Source organism: Amblyomma mixtum, chromosome 2 (assembly GCF_055824585.1).
Source record: "Amblyomma mixtum isolate Tamu chromosome 2, ASM5582458v1, whole genome shotgun sequence".
Lineage (NCBI taxonomy): Eukaryota > Metazoa > Arthropoda > Arachnida > Ixodida > Ixodidae > Amblyomma > Amblyomma mixtum.
Genome location: NC_143013.1, coordinates 257,467,464 through 257,488,056, shown reverse-complemented (window position 1 = coordinate 257,488,056; position 20,593 = coordinate 257,467,464). Strand labels below are relative to the sequence as shown.

The 20,593-nt window shown below is 46.7% G+C and overlaps 2 protein-coding genes across 3 annotated transcripts in view; one reads left to right on the top strand and one right to left on the bottom strand.

Annotated features, from left to right (window-relative positions):
* The window catches only part of LOC149363649 (uncharacterized), a 108,258-nt gene that overhangs the window by 17,089 nt on the left and 70,576 nt on the right, over positions 1 to 20,593 (bottom strand). Inside the window, exon 1 of one of the 2 annotated variants that reach the window (XM_089573625.1) lies at positions 17,066 to 17,124. The exons of the other annotated variant lie outside the window; for it this stretch is intronic. The gene's annotated coding sequence lies outside the window, so the exon portion shown is untranslated. Of the gene's footprint in view, positions 1 to 17,065; positions 17,125 to 20,593 lie in introns of those variants that run through there. 2 annotated transcript variants of the gene reach the window in all.
* Positions 6,063 to 14,014, top strand: LOC149363651 (uncharacterized). The gene is made up of 4 exons (XM_089573620.1): positions 6,063 to 6,242; positions 8,038 to 8,490; positions 10,179 to 10,241; positions 13,675 to 14,014. Exons 2-4 carry the CDS (start codon positions 8,052 to 8,054, stop codon positions 13,785 to 13,787), a joined length of 615 nt encoding a protein of 204 aa, XP_089429746.1. The 5' UTR covers positions 6,063 to 6,242; positions 8,038 to 8,051; the 3' UTR covers positions 13,788 to 14,014.

Below are 20,593 nucleotides of genomic sequence, written 5' to 3'. Positions count from 1 at the left end.
GCCTGTAGTGTAGCTCCAAAGCAGTAGATGGCAGCAGGCGCTCTGCAACGGCACTCGAAGGCAAATGAATAACCGGGGCCTCGACTAATTTTTGCAATTATAAGTGCACCGTTGCTATTCAGCGGTCTCGAGACGCAAAGAGCCTTCATGTGCTTGAGCAGCCTTTTACGATCATTCCAGAGCGCTTGTTACACCGTGATATCAGAATTTTTTTTAAAAAGAAGGTGTCTGCGCTTGCTGGCTCTGCTGCACCTGGTTGTTTCCGGTCGTGCACAGTTGTTTCATTGTTGTTGTTCGGTAACCTGTGTTGCTACAATTTAACTGACTAGCTTCGCTAGGTACACGTGTTCACGCCCGGTCTGAACGCAGACGACGACAGCTTGCAGAACGAAATAAAAAAAAAACGACTTACGGACATCAGGTCCTCGGCCGGACTAGGAACTGAACTGTTTGAAAGGTTGTCATTGACTTGAATTTGCATTTGTTCGTTGCGGTGAAGCCCGAGCGAGTGGCCGATACGTTTTCATATTAGCCGCGTTCGGAATCTGATCTTTCCAGTGAGCATAAAACGCACGCAAAGGCGGAGAGTAGACACCACGAACGCTGGACTTCAACTAGACTTTACTCCACAAAAAATAGGCCTTTATATTCAAAGGTCTAATTTATATAAAGGTCTACTTTTTATGAAGTAAAACTACTCTTCCTCTGTCCGTGAGTTGTATGTGCGCTGGCAAGATGAGTCCTTGTGTTACAAACCATCAACTAGCTCAGCTGTCTGCGCTTATTAGTACGCACAAAAGCTTTAAGCGCTCGCAAAATGCTTTGGAGAGGTTAGCGCGAGAGTACGCCGGCTTCAGCCGGGACGCATTTTCATGACGAAACAGGTGCGCTTGAAGACACCAACAGAACGAAGTAGACAACACAAGTTCTAACTTTCAACTGCTTTTAAGCACCAGATTAACTTTCAAAGCTGTGTAGCACGACTAGTCGTTTTAAATTGAAGAGACGTACAAAGCAAAGCACCAAAATAAACCTGTAGAATGTGTGGAAGGGTTATGTATTCCCTGCCATTGTAATGCGCCGAATTCTTTACGTCAGATCGGAAGGTGTTTTAATGAGAGGCTAAGAGAACATAATAAACGCACTGAACATAATTAAAGGAATTGTCACAGACTGTTTAGAGTGCAAGCCGGATGGGTGCCAGCCGGTTTTCAAGGAATGAAAAATTGTAAGCAGGAATGAAGGACAAGTAACGTGTACTATTGAGGAAGCCAGATAAACAAAATAAGCTGCAAGATAAGGGTGTGAGTGTTTCATCTCTATATATATGGCTGTCAAAGATAGAGATCGCATTTCTAGAAAATGGTAACAAAAATTAAACTGTTGTGAATGTTGTGGCGCCCTGTGATAACCTCCTGGAATTCAACTATGTTCATGCTACAGCAGGGTATAAAAAACCTGAACTTGCAATGAATGAAAATCAGTTGAAATTTAGCGCCTTGCATTCTTCATGCTGTCCATGTCTTCAAGCGCTACAAGTTTCTTCAAGACGAACCAACTCGCCGGGATTGCAATCGTGTTTTGATATTCATGCGAGTGCAACGGCTCGCATACTCTACCAGCCAATACGGAAATTTTCCAGGCGTGGACACATACCTCGTCTCAATGGGGTATGAGTGAAAAGATTGGTGCAGCGTTTGATAATGATTCAGACTTTACACATAAGAGGTGTACAGAATATGCGATATAAGGCAGAAACTCAGAAGACAATCCAGGGAATTCCAAGAGGCGCATCAGTTGCTGACTGCACAGCCGGTGGGTTCCGTATTTACGTTCCTAGGACCTTTGCATCGGGCGAGGGAGTTGTCGAAAAGCCTCCTCTCTGGTCTGTCGGAAACCGGTTCCGCCTCCGCTTCCACCGTGCTAGCGAGGGGTGCTCACGACAGTCCAGTGAACAATATGGCAGCGCCCAGGAAACCCTTACTGCAAAGGTCTTATAGACCTTTGCAGTAAGGGCTCCTTGCTCACTTCCGGACCGATATCCTGTCACCTTGTGCAATAACATCAGAAGTGTCACTTTCCAAAGTCTTGCGAGCATGTTCGGAGGGTTCTGAACGCGACACCTTTTAAGTGCCCTTCAGGTGTTTAGTCTGTTTGTTGCCTAGACATCATAACAAATGACGACACAGGTAGTATAAAGCAAATTCGAAGCAATATGCGAAAAGTTTCAATTTTGAGAATAATAAAGAGATTGACTTATTGGGCGCCACTTAAACATTATCTTAATCCTGTTTCAGCAATCCTTGCTGATTTGCTGAAATGTTGATGACGCGAATCGCGGAACTTGACCCTCTCGTCATACACGGAACTTGAGAACATACACGCTCAAAGATAACGGAATTGCTCCACATCGCGACACTCCTTTCAAGCAGCTTATCAGAAGATGACCGCGGTGTGTGCATTAGGAGGATGCAATCGTCTTCGTTTTCGTGACGTCTTCTTTGGACACTGGAGTCTTTTCAGTGTTTATTTGTCAGGCAGGCTCAGATTGTCATCTACAGCCCTTCAATGTGAAACTTTAAAGGGACGCTGATGATGACCCATCCAGTCATTGATGGCAGGAGACATTGATACCCTGGCCTTTGCTGGCTAGGACGGCATTTGTCCCGCAAAAAAAAAAAAACCGCATTACTCGCCAAGGAAACTGAATTTCCCAATCTTCCCGTTCAGTCGGTTCAGCTCAGGTTCAGTCGGTTCAGTTCATTGAGAGTGTCTCAATGAAAAGCGGTTTGCCACCATATTCAAAATAATCGCGGTGTATCGCAGCCTCCGAGATAAACGTCAGAAAATCAGTGTCTACGCATGAAGTTTACTTGCGAAATCGACCGGTGGTGGCGGCACATGTATTTTGTTTTTTTTTTGGTCATAGCTTATGAAGGCTGCGTTTTCGGAGAGAGCGGTCTCTTTGCTGTAAGAATGCCGTAGCCTTTCAAGATACAGGTCAAGTTCAATTTGCCCTCAGTGTTCCTAAAACATGGCAAAAAATATTGTTCTTGCTTTATTACTTGCTATAAAAAATTAACATGTACACGTTATGCGCTGCGGGAAACTGCCGCAGAAATGCAGCCTCAGGGGTCGTCCACAGAAACCTAGAGCGCGGTACTCGGGCTATATTTTTGCCCTTCATCAACTACTTCTTCCTTTTATTAATCTTCCCGAAGCTCACCTGAATAACACCGATAACAATAACCCATTACCTACGGTGCTATTAGTTCAGTGCACATTCGATGTGGCCTTATGCGCAGTGTACACGCCCAGACACAGGTGTTCTTCCTTGACATCCGGGTAACCTATGCAGTCTTGACGTGAAAGGGTGTAACAATCTGACGTGCAATCCATTGAATGCGATTCTTCTTTGAAAGAGACCTCCCGACTTTTCGTCCTTTCTTAGGGAGACGAAGTTGCCGTGGCAGCCTTAGCTGTGCTGCCTCTTATCGTCGCACGTAACTGCACTCATCTAGGTAACCTGATTACAGGTCGAACATTCTCAACATACCGGCGAACAGGATCTTTGTGTCAAAGGCATCACGTTTTCCTTGGCTAGAAGTAGAACGCGGATAGTTTTCGGTCAGTTGATTTTGGTCTGATACATATATAAAACTACCACAACTATTACACTAACTACACTTACTTCCTCTCCTACTGCTGCAACGACAGCTAATATTTATACTACTGCTACTAACTACGCACGATATGATTCTACTGCCACTACAACACGCCTGAATGGCGCAGTGACTTTGGCGTTCGGTTGCTGATACCAAGGTAGCAGTTTCGAATCCTGGCCGCTGCGGTCGCATTTAGATGGAGGTGAAACGCAGAAACTCCCGTGTGCATGCGTTGTCAGAGCAGGCTAAAGAACCTCAGGCGAGCTAAATTAATCAAGAGCCCAACACTCCGACGCCTTTCATTTTTCATGTGTCGCTTCGTGGCATTCAACCTCAAAACTTACAATTTTATACAACAACAACAACAACAACAACAACAACAACAACAACAACAACAACAACAACAACAACAACAACAACAACAACAACAACAACAACAACAACAACAACAACAACAACAACAACAACAACAACAACAACAGCAACAGCAACAACAACAACAACAACAGCAGCAACAACAACAACAACAACAACAACAACAACAACAACAACAACAACAACAACAACAACAACAACAACAACAACAACAACAGTGCCAAGGACTGCTACTGCTTTTCGACTACCTCTGATTCTACCAAGACAATGACGTTCTAGACATCAGCAAAAATAATGATAAACACCTGTCGTTGTGAAACAGAGGAAAGTAAAAAAAAAGCAGTATTATTTTATGAAGGCAGCTGTGGTCCAATTTTTTTTTAAATACATCCCACACATTTACATCAAGTTTGAATACCATGGCAAGGCCTGCAAACAACGAAGTGAGGGACGCACGAAAAGTGTTTTATTTACAAGAACTGTGATTAGTGACCTTTCTTTCAAGGCTACAAAAATTGATCGAAAAAGAGAACACAAATAAAAGGACCTTTTTTACCACTAAGTAGCCTGTGGACGAGTATGGGACTTAAGCTTGAATGCAGAATGACTTCGGAGGTTGCTTATGTGGAGACTGCAGCAATGTCTAAGCAGGGAGTCCCTCTAGCGGCCGTAAACGACGCTTCCTAATATTTAAATACGAACTGCGAGCAAGCCAAAGGAGCGGACAGAAACAAATGCAGCAGCGTCCCTGATGTAGAGAAGCCAATCCGAGTTTCATGTATTTGAAGTCCAGCTCATTACAATCATTGCGTAAATAGTTGTAAATTAACTGGTGCACAGTTGTCCCTCTTCGATATCGAGTGAAGTTCATTATATTTGACTTCGTTATAAGCATATAATACTTCCAAGCTCACTTGGATAATTTGCCCCGCCACCTACGTTGCCGTTAATGCAGTGTATAAGCTAGACGTGGTCATACATACGGTGTACGCTTATTACGTAGATCGGTGGCCTTTATAATTGGTGGTCTGTATTATTAGCCAGTTGTGCTCTGCAGTGCAGGCACAAGAGTGTTGCCGAGATTTGTGAACTGAGAATTGGGTTCTACTCATGTGTTGTAGGTGTTCAAGCTCTATAGTGCATCTCTGGGTTAGAAGAAAAGAAGAACGAAACTAGGATGGCTGAAAACGAAATTCGACGGTTACAGGACAACTGGGACGTTAGCGGAATTCTTCAGCCTAAAACCTATAGCATGTACCTACCGATGTGCATTCCAGGTGACCAAGAAAAATTGCACTTGATAGGCGGCTCCGAGACCTGTGGATGAGCTTGGGTGTCACAAAGAGTGTAAAGGATAACATAAGTGGCCGCGGAGCCCGCAGAATATTTTTAGCCTCGCTCATGCGTCGGCAACGTCACTGCTCCCTATTATGCTCGCGACAACTATGCATAGCGACCACTATACGTCGGCTGCTAAGGAAAACGGCAAAAAGTTCATTCGCGGAAAGCTCACTATCTGGCTGAAAGGGCTTGAACGCGTGACCTGCAGTCATAAAGCGCCATCTTGCAGCGTTTCGCAGGAATTCGGAATGCATTATCACCGGAAAGGCTCTCGGAATATCAGTTTTTTTTTTGTGTGTGCTAGCTTTATAGTGCTGCAGCGATACTGTAACTGCTCTACTAATAAAAGTACTACGCCGCGAACACAGCCATGAACTTCACACTTATGCCACTATGGCGCGCAATAGCTTATCTTTAAGTCTCATTCTGCTCTCACCAAAGGCAGCTAAATTTGTTTTTTTTTTCTCTTTTTTTTTAAAAGTAATATGGTAAGCTCCGGCTCTCCGTCATTTGCTTCGCTGATCGCGTGACGGAGGCATCCAGCCAGACAGCCAGCCATGTTTATGGCTTAACGATGGCGCCATTGCGTCTGTGTGAGCTTTCGTGCTCGCTACGTGTCTATGTATGAGAACTTGTGCGCAGTAGACCTGGATGGGCGTCATCGTCGCCTCGGAAGGCGTTATCTAGAACCGGAGATGGTCATAGGTGGCGGTCCAAGCGAAAACCACGAGCCAGTGGCGTTTGTCGTGGTAGCTCATAAAAACTGGGCTCAGGAGATCTGACCCAGTGGACGAGAACACGCCGTACCTCGAAGACGACCCAGAGCCTTCCCAGCACACTGCGTTCTGTTCATCACTGAAGGTAAGTGTGAGCTGTTTGTGACGCTTCCAAACATTCGTCTCTGTGAGTTGCAATAATTCATGTGATTTTGAGCGTGGTGAGTTTGATAGTGGGTTCAACCTAAGGAATATGGTTTAGGTGATGAGAATGATCTTTGAACTCGCCACTAATAACTGCGTTACGTTCATGGTTTTTAGGTTTAGACCGTTCTTTTTCCATAATCGTCAGAAAAACTTAAGTTCTTGGCAAGGCAGTCTTTCGGCGTCTGGGAAAGATGCCCCGAGACTAATTACAAACGAAGCGTATACTTATTATTTGCATTAAATATCTGCGCTCAGGCTTTTTCGCATTTAATGATAGGCTAGACTTTATATGAAGGAAATTTGGAGAAATTAAGGGTGAAGGTTTTGAATACTGACAAAAAGATGCATGCAAACCTTTGACCTGAAAGTGGGGTAATCATATTGCTGCCCTGGCTATCAGCCCCACGCCCTTGCTACTGCTCTGACATGGATAACTGAATCGCTTAAGTCTTAATTTTCTCCCTCAGAATGTCGGAGGAATCTCTGCTCATGTACTGTCTGACAACGAAAAAGCAAGCCAGGTGCTGTATAAGTCACTATACGTAGTGGAAAGAAAGTTTTATGTGAATCACTAGAAAGTTTGTTCTGTTAATGAGGATTTCGCGAGGTGTTAGGTCGATCTTGAGAGATTGGCAGTTTCACCAGGGAGTGCTCTCTGGCAGATTTATTACTCTGGCGAGAATAAATGGTTTACTGGGGAAGGATGCAGAACAAAAGGAAGTGCTCTATCGATATATCCCTGTAGACTCTCTCCGCACTTGTGAGTTTACCAACGACTAGCATAAATGGAGCCTGCAGTATACCGAAACTTTTCACAATTGCAATTTTCTGCGCTAAAGTTCTGTCGTCCTTTTTGATGATCGCAAAATCGAGACTCAAAGCATTTAGCTAACGAAGAACTGCTCGCCAAGGGTCGAAGAAGGCAGACATTGCGAAGCCTGTGACAGAAGCTAACCGCTAAATTATCATTCACCACAAGATAGGTGTGGTATGGCGTATGGGGTTTAATGTCTCAAAGCAACTCAGGCTATGAGAGACGCCGTAGTGGAGGGCTCCGGATTAATTTCGACCACCTGGGGTTCTTGAACATGTGCCGACATCGTAGAGTACATATGCACCTTGCGCTCCGGCTCCATCGAAACACAGCCGCTGCTGCTGGGATCGAACTCGCGTCCTCAGGCTCAGCACCTGAACACCATAACCACTTGGCCACCACGGCGGGGAGCCCCACATGATCGCTCTCCTGGCTAAGGTGTGTTAGCTTATAAATAGGTGATCCGTAGGCTGTGACCGCAGCCGTCATTTTTCCTCAGAACTCGCTGAAGCTAGCAGCTACAGAAAGAGGAATATGGAAACAAAGACCGTATTCACCCAGCTGTTTCTTCTTAAGCTCCTTTCGAGACTGGCCAATTCGCTCTCACTGACAAGTCACGAAGGACAGGAAGACGTTACCAAAGGCCATCGGTGTACTCTTCACAGCCGGCCACCGGTAGACAAGCTCTGCCGTGAGTCGAAAGAGAGAAACGCGTCTTCCTGGCGCGTTTGTGGGCCTCGCAGTGGAGGAAGGGACGGGGCCTGTGAGCTTTTTGTTGCAACCACTGCATTTGCCCCTAGCCGAGACCTGCATATAGCGCCTACAGTAACAGCGCTTTTAGGGGCGGACTCACTGTTCGGCGCGTGCAACAGCCAATGTAAACATACTTCTATTATTGCCCCTTTTTCTCTCCTTCCAGAGAAGGAGAGCATCATGATCTCCGCTGTCATCCTACTAGCGCTTGTCGCTACGTCAGCCGTCGCTGCTCCAGCTTCCGCCCCTGCCGGCCTCGGCAGCGGCTACGCTATTTCGCCGGTAGGGGCGCCCTTCTCGGCAGGCGCACCTCCGGGCGGAGCAGGAGCGGCGTTCGGCCCTCCTGGTGCGTTCGGCCCTCCTGGGGCGTTCGGTCCGGCGTTCCCTGGGTTTCCGGGCTCGGCGGGAGCAGCGCCGCCGGGAATGGCCATGCCTTCCGAGCCGACCTGCCCGCCGACCAACGGCATGGTTCCGCTGTACGTGCCCGACCCCGACGACTGCTCCAAGTATACGGTGTGCAGTGGAGGCTTCGGCATGAAGCTCGACTGCGCTCCCGGACTGCACTTCAACAAGCTGACCAACCACTGCGACTTCCCGCCGAACGCCCATTGCGAAGAAAGTGCGTGACTGATTTGAAGCGCCTTTTTTCTCTTGATCGTTTCTTACTCTCGCTTTTTTTCCTGCAGAAAGTGTTGTTAGTGGTATTTGTGCTAGATGATAAAAAATGGGGCGTAGATTTCATCAAATCTCTTGGTCAAGCACGTTAAAGAAGCACTGAGAAAACCCCCATCTAATTTTCGGTTTGAGTAGAGAGCAATTTTACGGATCTCTTTGGGTGTTTCGGTGATTTGTCAGGAAGCAAAATACACATTTTTTTTTGGTCGACAAAATTGTCCTAAAGTATTTTCCCGCCATCTGATTCAAAATCGGGACACCGAAACCACAAAGGAGTTCGTGATCAATGTTTCCAAGGGCTTGGCCATGCAACGTAGCTTTCGGGATTGGCGCTATAAAAACTGTGTCGACACATCACACTTGCAAACTCGGCCAGTGGTAGCGGCACCTGAATTTAATTTTGTGGCCTTTCCATACCTTATAAAAACTCCGTTTTCAGTGAAAGCAATGTCTTTTTCTTAAGAATACCGAACTCCTTAGAAACAGGCGAACTTCAATTTATCCTCAGTATCCCTTTAAGACAGACCATCTAGACGGCTTCACCGCAGAAGAATTAGAAGTTTTCTTCGCTTTTCGCCGCTTGAAATAAACTAGACTACGTTGCAAACGAAAGCTGTGCGCCCAAAAAGATCGGCAAAGGGGAGGGTGGTGGTGAAATTGTTTGTCTGTAAAGGAGCTCCAGAATGGTGGTGGTGGGGGGGGGGGGGGGGGGCTTGCTAAGGGCCTCTATGGCCTTCGCTGTTAGTTTGGCGGCCTGGTGCACCAAATGCTGCTAGTCTTCTCGGCAGGAGCTGGAATGAACTGCTTCCAACTGCTCAGGGTTTGGGTTGAGGATTACTGGGGCTGCTTTCACTTTTGGGCGAACACACGTGATGCAATATAGGGTGTGATGTGCGTCGCAGAGTGTGGGGATTTATGATGTGTTGGAGGCTAAGATGTGGGTGACCAAAGAAGGAGGGAATTTCAGGGTGAAGTTCGACTTATCCAACCTCAGCAATCCGCAGGGGCAGCTGAAGGAGTTTAATGTCTCCACCATTACAAATGCAATCTCCATTTTGAACATTCCATTCAACAAAGAAGGTGTTAAGAGTAGCTAGAGATTCTCTAGAGAAAGGTTAAAAATGGCTCGTTTCAAGTTCACCTGTAGACGGTGCGCCAGTAATCGACTGTCCACGCAGTGGGCACAAAACCTGATCACAAGTAGATAGAATAAATGCGGGTGGTTTCACGTTTTACAAACTGTAAGGAAGACAGAAGGCAACTTTTATGTTTGACAGAGCCTGGTGCTGGTCAAATACTAGTCAGCAGTGAAAGCATGAAGTAGTGCTATTTTCGCTCAAAAAATGTATTCATGCTATGTTCAGGCTTTGGCAGGCCTGAAAATGTATCCAGTTTTCATTATTGTCAATAAATATTATTACCATTATTATTATTAATTTATTTTTTGCAAATTTGGCGACCATGCATGGTTTAGGAGAAAACACAGGCATCTCCTTTTTGTGTAAATGTCTTCGTCAACGGAAGCCAACAGAACATTTGCACACGCTTACTGAGGGGGGGAAATAGTCCGAATCCACATTTCTCGTCCAAATTCTTGATCCAGCTGATTCGTCTCGCTTGTAACCTCTGCAGTCCCACCTGAAGACCCAACAACACTGACGGGTCCTCCTGGAATCAAGAAGGATGCGTACTTTGGTAAGAAACACTATTGGTTAATTTTCATTTAACTACATTTGTTGGTTTTCTTCTAAGCGATTACGTGATCTGGTTGTACGCGCTCGAGTTATAGACGCGTCATTGGAACGGACAATTATACAGGGCGTGACAGAGACGACCGAGGGGTGGAGAGCGATGCATTACAGCGATATTCACTCAAATTCCTCAAAATAATGAACGGGTAGTGTGAAGTTTGGTGCGAATATGGAATTTCGCCTGTCTCTACAATACTGTGCTGGATTTGGTTGTGCATAAAGCAGTAAGTATTGCGCAAAACTAAGCCACTGATTTGCGATCTTTTCTAAGAATGTAGAGGAGGGGTTTCGGTAGTAACGGAGCGAAATTGCGAACGTATAGACCTCCTTCACCCCGCGACGTCACGGAGATGCGGTGGCGCTGATGTCAGTAGCGACTTTCGCTTGGTAGGCAAAACAGGTTCCGCCTGCCCGTGCCTACCGCAGTTGCCGCAGCTACCGGCGGCTGCATCGTGGCTACGCACTGCAGAAGTAGCATGTACTGACCAGCTGTGTCGTTGTTTATCCACGTAGTATCATAAAACGGAAAATGAGATTAGCCTTAATAGGTTTCTCGCATATAAATACCGCATTAGGAAATGGGCCGCGGTAGTAAAAGCGCGAAGTCTGGGTGTCGACAGGCGCTGCCAGTCAACGTACTTCATAGCAGGGAAATTTTTGCACTCATCCAAATGAACAACAGCATGGTACGCTTAAAACTGCGCAAGGAAAAAAGAAAGCATGTAGCTGCGCACGTACTTATCACCCTGCGCTGGCGTGCACGGGCGCCGGCAAGGTCATTCACCATCAACGAGTGCGTTATTTCGTTCATAGCACATCATGTTTGGACGTGTGTAGAAGTTATACAGAAATATAATGGCGCGTTTTGGGGCATTTAATATATACTTGAAACTATTTCTTAACATGACCGACATGATCATTTGATTCTAGTAGAAAGCAGTCTGGTAAGTTGTGACAATCTTGCGCGGTCACGTTGGCATGCTTCGAACAGCGTACTTTAAGTGTGCTAAAAACCACATCCTTTTCATTGCAGCATGCATGTGTGATAAGTTGGTTCATGAAGTAGTACATGATCGCGAAGCCTGTTTGGAAAGAAGCAACGGCAGGCGGGCTGCCAAAAGAGCACGTAGCGAGATTTACAGGGGATGAGGCAAGGAAAAGTTTTTTTTCTTTATTGATGCATGATATATGTAACCAAATTTGGTGCAAATATGAAATTGCTCTGGTAATTTTAGTAATGCGTTTTATTTTCAGCTATTCCTGGTGCAGGTTTTCGGTAAATACAATTAACACCCTCGTGAAGTCACCCCGGGTCTTGAATAATTAAGTATATAGTGCGGAAAGTTTTTATGCTAGCATGTCCCCAAAGCCCTGTTCTCTATGATGGCGGTATTACTTCTTTCTTATTAGATTATCAGTACTTATGCTTGCATAGTCACATTAAAACAGTTGTTATAAAAATAACTAACATACTACTGCTCCTGTAGGAAAAAAATCGGGACATTTATTGCACTTCTCTACCTATCTGGAACCGTTAGCGACAAATAAAATCATTCTATTTCCATTATTTACAAATTTACGAAGGGGGGAGGGATGCTAATCACTGAAAATGTGGTAGATCCAAAAACAACCCTTTAAGTTCACTCCCTTGTTATGGCCTCTTCGCTTTCGCTTTGGTGAAAGAAATGCGGCACTGAAATCAACGAAACCTCTGATCCCTCTTCGTAGTGATGCTACCATTGTGGTACTCCGTCGTCGGAAGCCCGCAGAATTCGCGACGTGCAAGGACCATCAGAAACCGCATTACCTCACAATTTTTGACGACCAGAGATCTAAAAACCGTAATTTTATGAATTTCTACTGAATATTTTGCTATACTTTTTCGTCACAAAACCAAAGACCCAGGGCTAGGAAAGAATATCATTTCAGGAATTCAAACTTTGCACTAAATCGACCAGTTTAAGAAGGGGAGAAGTCGGCCTGGCTGGTGCCTGATCTGACGGCTAAAAACAGCGGTTACGCGAGACATATGAGATCGGGACACGATCGACGCTGTCCCCACTTTTCGTACTGCGCGACACGTGTGTCAACAGATGGTGAGCGCACGTCGGCTCTGCCGAAAAAACGCCAGTGCTTACCTCACTACTGTCCTGAGGTAAAATCATTCTGGCTAGTGCAGAGTGTCACTGTATCACAAGTGTCACAATACACTGTGGCGAAATACGCCGTACATGGCCAATGCGAGTCTGTGTACTTCGAGGAATACTAAGTTGAAAGCATCAACCATTGCTATGATTCTCAGAAACTCAAAACGCGCCTACAACCCTTGAAAACCGGCGCCGCGCCACCTCAACTCGACGCCACTCCCTGGCCTCTTGCCTACCGCGAGCCTGCTAGCGACTGCAGCGCCACCTCGCTTGTTTGCAAACATGGAGGAGGTCTATACACTCAGAACTAAGCGGTGACTTTAGAATGACAGTTCAGGATTCAGGAGGTCGCACTCGCTTAAGGAAAGAATTTATTGAGAGATATGGGAGAGGACTTTGCCCTGCAGTGGGCGTAGTCAGGATAACTCGCTTCAGAAAGGTCCGTTAGCTGTCAGCGGGCTCTTATTCAAGTGCGTGGAATAAACATGTACACTGGACAGGGCGAACATATCTAATGATTCTGGACAAGATTATTTTGGAACCGGAAAGAGTTTATGAACGCAATTTTTCACATATTTTAATATTTCACTGTAACAATCAATATAAGAACAGATCTCCCGCCGAGAGGCTTGAATTGTTTTTGCTACTGACGTTTTTGCTTTCGTCAAAAGCGTTCCCCATTGGTTTTCTATGATAGCCTTAACTGTTCGATGCGAGCGATGGAAACAACTTAAAAGAACGATTTTGCTACGCATCGAAAGAGTGGACTATTACCTTTGATATTTGCATAAGAGTACATTAGAGCTTTACAGTATTCAAAATTTGTTGCCCAAGAACATCGAACATGCAAAATATACTACAACGTCTAAGTGTGACAGTCACATGATATTGAAGCCCTACACTGTGGAGATCGAATATGACGCAGAACAATGTCATCAATCGTAATGCATCGTTAATAATAAACATGTCCACCTATAGACTTGCGAGGGGAGGTACACAGGAAAGTACAGTAAAGCACACATTTTTCGGTTATGTATCGTCAACTACATTTACACTTGTTTAGTGTCAATTGCAGCACAGCGCTTCTTAACAATGAGAACTACTCTATCTATCAATTAATTGACCGAAGAATTGCAGTGGGTCATATCTGGCTGCATGGATTAGCTGCTATATCACACAAGTACCGAACGAACGCCTGGCATACCGTTGACTCACGGCACGTCTTTTCAGACATGAGCCTGCTGAGCGGCCCAGGCTTCCCAATGATCTTCGGTCAACCAAACCCCGGAATCGGACAGCTGAAGAACCCGCCGGGCCAGCCGCCGAGCGCTCCTGCCGCCTAGGAGCTCTGGCAAGACTGGACTATGTCACTGCACACACCCCGCTGTGGCAACAAGGCAGCTAGTGAAGAAATCGCTGCCACGCTTGACGGCCGAGAGTTCGTTTTGCTTTTGCAGGACATCTCGGTCATCCTGCGGTGAGATTTCGCATCCGTACACGCGAAGAAAAAGTTGCACTGGTCATGGTGCGGGTACTCAGTCATCTTTTAAATAAAGCTCCTTCATTTGAACGTGGCCTCCGCTGTTTCGTCGATATGAAAGCAGCTACAACAACGGTGTTCAACTTCTGCTTTCGAATATATTTTGTGTTGCGAGCAGCCTAAATTTGAGACTGTTCACCAGCGCCGAGCTAACACCACATCAATCAAAGAAGATGAAAATACCGGGAATCGGGAGGTGGAGTGCTCCCCTGGGGAACTATCCGTGGAAAAAATGAGGAATAAGTATTGAAGCGTGCAAATATATGTTTAGGGCTAAAGATTTGCTTATGGCACGAGGCTCGTGTAGAATTTTCGGTGATGTGGTTCTCGGGTCGGATACCAATTGCCATATGTATGACGTGCCAAGTATAATGTGATTTACCGGGGAAGGTAGCAACTGTGAAAGAACAGTCTTATGCTACCTATGCCATAACGACTTCCAGAACTGTGACCTCTGTTAAGCTTTTTTGATCGGACAAGGGGCGGAAAATGCGCATTAAGAAAGCACCCAAGAATCACTGAAAGCCGGGCAAGTAAGATATGTTGGACAGCTGTTTCTTTGGGACAATCAATAATTCGCAAAGCAAGCATGAAATTTCTGCTAACAATTATTATCTACGGAACTGAAATCAATTTGACAAAAACCAACTGAACCACGTTGGTTAACGGTTAGATCAAGGTTGTCAACTCAATGTCAACCTTAACGACTGCATTTAATATATGCAGAATCACCAAAAACGCTTGTTTACTAAGATTTCAGCACACGTTACAGATCGGAGCTGACTGGTCGAATCTAATCCAGAGCTAACCACTGTGACGTGCTTCGATGCCAGCAGCGCTACTCTGACATATGCAGATCTATCAGTGAATCAAAACCAAGACGGTCAATGAAGTTCAAAGCAGCTGAGTTCAATCTACTGAACAGCAGAAGAAACGCCAGGCAGTTCAATGGAACCCAGCGCACACTTCACCTTTTATGGGCAAAGCTTGCACACATTCACTCCTGCAAACGTTTGCACAACGCCGTGTTGCGAATGTGCTTGCAGAACTCAAGGGTTGCGCTACACCTTTCAGCACCAGCACTCGCATTCGATTATGGGCTTTTCAAGACGTAAAGCTTGTTTCTGAGACAATTTGCAAGAGAACGCGTCACTCAGCAGCGCGCGTATCACGTGCCTTCGGATGTGTCCGCCTGGCCACGGATCGGCACTGCTTGCCGCTCCAGCCCTCCAGCGTGGGTGGAATTGAGAAAGCCACGACACACGTAGTCTACGTCGGCGGGTGATGTGTGCTCGTATATATGTTTGCATGCGCTCTTTAGTTCCGTGATTTTGGTTTGGTGCTCACAGGAGGCCAGAATTCGCTCTGGGGCTGTATTATAGAAGCTGTTCATTTTCCGCTTTCTTTTTCGTGTCCACTCGGTCCTCTGTCTGTGGTCACTCAGATATAACCGCGAGTTTCAAGCGTCCGTGGGAAGCGACCCGGGCAATAATTGGTTGACGACCGGACGTTACCAGTAGCTGCTAAGGTCCGGTCGCCTGCTGTTGACAGAGCAATGTGATGCACCTCACCGTTGGCTGCATGTTGCATTCAATTTCAGCCACTGGTAAGGTCCAGTCACCAACCACCGGACGGCCGGGTCGCTGCCCACAGACGCTTGAAAGCCGCGGTTATATCTGAGTCACCAATAGACGCGAAATGGACAAAGGAAAGTGGGCAGCTTAAAGAATGCGGCCCCTGACGTCCCCCACTACCTGCTCTACCGTGCCCCTGAAACCATAGTTATACACAAAAAGCCTGCTTTCGAATATTGCGAACATCCTTCGCTAACGCACCCTGTATGTTGTCAAAACAACAAGGAGAATGTGTCCGCCCTGTCGCCTCTTAGTGGGATGTAATGGAGAGCACATGCAGCCCAGAAAATGACCATTCGTAAGTCATCTTTAAATGACCCGTTAAACCACTTGCGCTACATTTGGCCACGATGAGGCTACTGCCGCACTCAAGTTTACAAGGTTTTGCATGGTTTTACAAGGCTGTTGAGACAGAGAGGTGGTCCCAAAAGATGGCGTCGCAGCTGCCGTCGTTTGGTAGCGAAGCGGCGACGGCATGCCCAACATACACTAGGAGAACTCTCCCCCCTAATCGTCTCCGACACGCCATTCGTACGCCATAACTGGCGAACCTCCATGGTCAGTCAGCTTCTCAGATTTACCTATCAAAATTGTGATGCAACGGCTCGTCGCAGAGCGTTACAGGTGATGGAATACGATTTCTCTTTGCACATAGCATATATTTGTTTGTCAAATTTGAGGCGAGCTTGAGATAGGGATTCCAGTTGAGTGCATATAAACTTACGAGGTACCTCCAATTATGTACCTTCCCCGACGTTCTTATCAAAATTGTGACGCAACAGTTCGCCATACAGCATTCAGTCCTATTGCCATACAATTTCTCTTTGCACATAGCATACGTCTCTTTGCCAAGTTGCAGGCTAACTCATGACAGGGACTCAAACCAATGACATGTAAATTCACGATGAGATAGTTAATCATGCTTTCGCCTACACAACACGTAAGCAGTCTTATGCGCCCTATGTATTTCTTTCTGAACAGCATTTACTTTAATGGGTAGCATGCACAGTGCGTAAGGTAATGCTTTGCCACCAGTTTATTACGTTGTAAAGAGTCTCAAATTTATTTGCTCGTGAAATGAGATGAAAACTTTTACAGCGCTCTTAACGTACGAGAAAAAAGACTTTTATATATTTTAATACCTCACGGTGCGCCTTGACCCAAGACTGTAGACAAAACTGTTGTGCTCCTTGGATTAACTTTTGTCTTAATATTCAAACTATTCAAGTTATGTACTGAAAAGGAAATGAAAAAAAGTTCTACTTCTTTCTTCGCTGGAATTTAAAGCATCCGCAAACACAAAGGAGTGTCACAAATCTTCCGCCCCATTCGTGCGGGCTGTCACATCTCGTGGAAAAAAGCAAGCACTCCAAGAGCGCTGCATACCCCGCACTAAATAGCATCTGTCTGCTTTGTGAAAAGGAGAATCAAGAAAAAGAGGAGGCACCCTTTCAGATGGGCTTCGCGGCGCTTTCTTTCTTTAGGCTTGTTTATTTCGACCATGCGTACCAAAGAAGTTCCGGCCATTTACATTCCAGGGCAGCTTGTAGCTCCATTCCTTCGCTTTGAAGCATTCCATGAAAAACAAAACACAAAACAAAAGCAAACACACCTATTCGGCTGCAGCTGTTTGAGAGTAAGCTATGTTCCGCCTTACACTAGCAGCTGCGCCTCACACGAAATAAAAAGAAAGAAAAGAAAGCTATTGTCGTCGCGAACTTCTTTGCGGTTTGCGTCAGCGTCTAGATACTATAGCAGGACCAAGCAAAAAGGCAAAAAAAATTCGCGCTTCATTAGTAAGGTATAGCCAAGAAGAAGACGGCTGCCGTATATGGCACGTCTGTCAACCCTCGCCTAGCAGAGTGAGGTGATCTCATTACCGCTTGTAAACCCTTTCGCTCGCTAATGTTCTGGGCTTGTAGGAACCTGTTTCGGAGCTGACTCATAGTGCACCCAGAAAAGAATGTGACTGCCGTGCAGTAAAGCTTGTTCAAAGACACACTGACGTGTTTCTCCGTCACTGCAATAATTATCCCGCAAAGTCGTACTCAGAAAAACAGCAGCTAGAACTGTAACGGTAGTAATACTAGAAGAATGAAAAAACGGTGCTCATTTGGCATGATTTGGCAAAATGCGAATCAGGCCAGCTAACAATTCGGTTCTCACTTCGGTTCCAGTGTTCAGATCCACTATTCAAGGATGGAAGTTTTTCGGATAGATGTAATGAGGTAATGTCCGTATTAGTCATCCTCTCCTTTACATTCACAAATCCCTGGGTGTCTTGATGGCACTCCTGGGGCAGTGATGCAGCGGTCAAGCGATGCGCCACTGCCCTTCTAAGGCAGGTGCTACCATCAGCGTGACTTGCGTTGGGTTGCGACCCGGGTTGCTCTTCCCGAGCAGCCTCTCGCAATTGAGCTCTCACCTTACACGGTGGGCAGATTACTAGAATATATACATGTCTGGGCAGGTTGCCCCCTACCCGTTGGGCAGGTGGCGAGCCTGGCACAAAGCAGGCTTGAGACAGACAGACAGACAGACAGACAGACAGACAGACAGACAGACAGACAGACAGACAGACAGACAGACAGACAGACAGACAGACAGACAGACAGACAGACAGACAGACAGACAGACAGACAGACAAGACAAGACAAGACAAGACAAGACAAGACAGACAGACAGACAGACAGACAGACAAGACAAGACAAGACAAGACAAACAGACAAACAGACAAACAGACAGAAAGACAAGACAAGACAAGACAAGACAGACAGACAGGCAGGCAGACAGACAGACAGACAGACAGACAGACAGACAGACAGACAGACAGACAGACGGACGGACGGACGGACGGACAACAGTTAAATGCAATGAATGCGCACTATAAGTTCTAGCGCACTAAAATTGGAGCGGGCACTTCAGCACCGCCTTAAGCGTATGAGGCGATAGCTTTAGTGGCTTAATATTCATATACACAGCAGGCAGTTCTCTACTTTACATTCATAAATCCCCCATGTCCCCTCCTGGCGCAATGGTGCAGCGGTTAAGCTATGCGCCACTGCACTGCGATGGTAGCTGCCATAGCCATTCTCGTGATTTCCCGCTCACAACGCCGACGCCTGGGCCTTTAACGCTATCGAGTTAAAAACTTCCTGTCAGCGCCACCGAGCCGGCCGGAAGCTCAAAACCGCCGCAGGCATGTGCATGCCCCTTTCGGCACGACCCTCCCATTTCTCTGCTTGCCCCACATTCAGCCGGCGTCTTTGGAGGAAGGAAATAATTCAGGAGAGGCCATTACGTCACATTTTTGAAGCCTGAGATGAAGGCTCCCCCTGCCTCCATCCTACTTGGCCGCCGTCTCAGCGCACTTGCGCATGCGCAGCAGACAGTTTAGCAGACGCCGTCGGCCAAGTACTCCCAGCAGTCGTTGCGAAAGCGCATGACTTCCGGAACACTTTTGTAGCGAAAGCTACACTATGCTAGCAGAAGGGCATTTCGTGGTGCCTGCCAAGGGCCACTACTGCGTATGAGCCGTTATCATGCCAACCAGTACCATGGCAACCATGGCGCCGCTGCCGCTGCCCCGCACTGCGCGTGCGCAGAGTCGCACCACGCAGCTGGGATATAAGTCGGAAGCGATGCGCTCGCATCCGAGATGCGCACCATGGAAGAAGGAGAGCGGCCGTCACGGCAGCAGTACAGGCTGCGTGAAATTGAGTCTTCCTATGCAGAAGTCGTCGCATGGTACAAGGCCGGCCGACAGCGTGAAAACTAGGCGAGAAAGGCTAACCGGGCAGCCGAGTTGCCCGAAAAACGACAGTGGAACGTCTCGCGAAGAGACGCCGCCAAGTTGCTGAAAGACAACTACCGCGTGTCGCCACCGAAATTTCAATAGACGAAACTGCTTTCGCTACGTATATCCTGGCCTAGCTGAGCTAAGCCACTGCCAATTTTTGTTTGTTTGTTTGTTTATTGGGATTTAACGTCCCAAAGTGACTGAGGCTATGAGAGACGCCGTAGTGAAGGGCTCCGGAAATTTCGACCACCTGGGGTTCTTTAACGTGCACTGACATCGCACAGTACACGGGCCTCTACAATTTCGCCTTCAAGAAATTCAGCCGCCGCGGCCTGGATCGAACCCGCGTCTTTCGGGCCAGCAGCCGAGCGCCGTAACCACTGAGCCACCGCGGCGGGCATTTTTTTTTTGGCGTACAGCTCGCATGGAGGAAAAAAAAAAACCCAGGAGCCTCCGCAACCAAGGGCTCATCAAGCCGCTCCCTCCCTAGTTTTTTGCACTAAGGGTCAGTCCTTAAAGTTTGGGCGTTGGTATGTTTTAGTGGGCGTGGCTGCGCGGGCCATGGCGTGCACGTCTACAGCAAGGAAGTTAATCGAAAGTATGTTTGCCGCACTGGTCCGCGAATGTGCGCGCTCAGCGGGGGATTGATATGACCGCACGCTATCACATGATGTGATCACGGGGTTGCCAACTGTTTCTTTTTAATTTTTATGACTATACTTCAAGGCTATCGCCGGACACTCTTTCCTGAGCTCTTTGTCCCTTCATTGCTAGCTCGGGTAGCAAGGGCCTCTCCTGAGCTTTTCTTCCTCCATGCCCGGCATCCATGTCACGCTAATGCTGCGCCCTTTGTTGCGAGCGGGCATTTCGGAAAGCGCAGACCGCTGCCCCGCTACATTGATATCGCAGAGCCTGCGGCGCAGCTGCTACCGTTATGTACACATATACAGGTATATGGTGTTTCAGCTAAGACTTTACACGATATTTAAAAAGTGGCTTTTTGAGTTGGAAGACCGCTTTTCTCGGCATAGCGTTGACAGCGGTCTAGTACATCCCAATACAGGTAATACATGCTAATAGCAGACTGGTTAACCAATATTGAAAACTTTTAACTATAACTGTTAGGATCCACAAATATTGAGAGGCGTGAAGCCCACGGTAAGTAATATCGATATC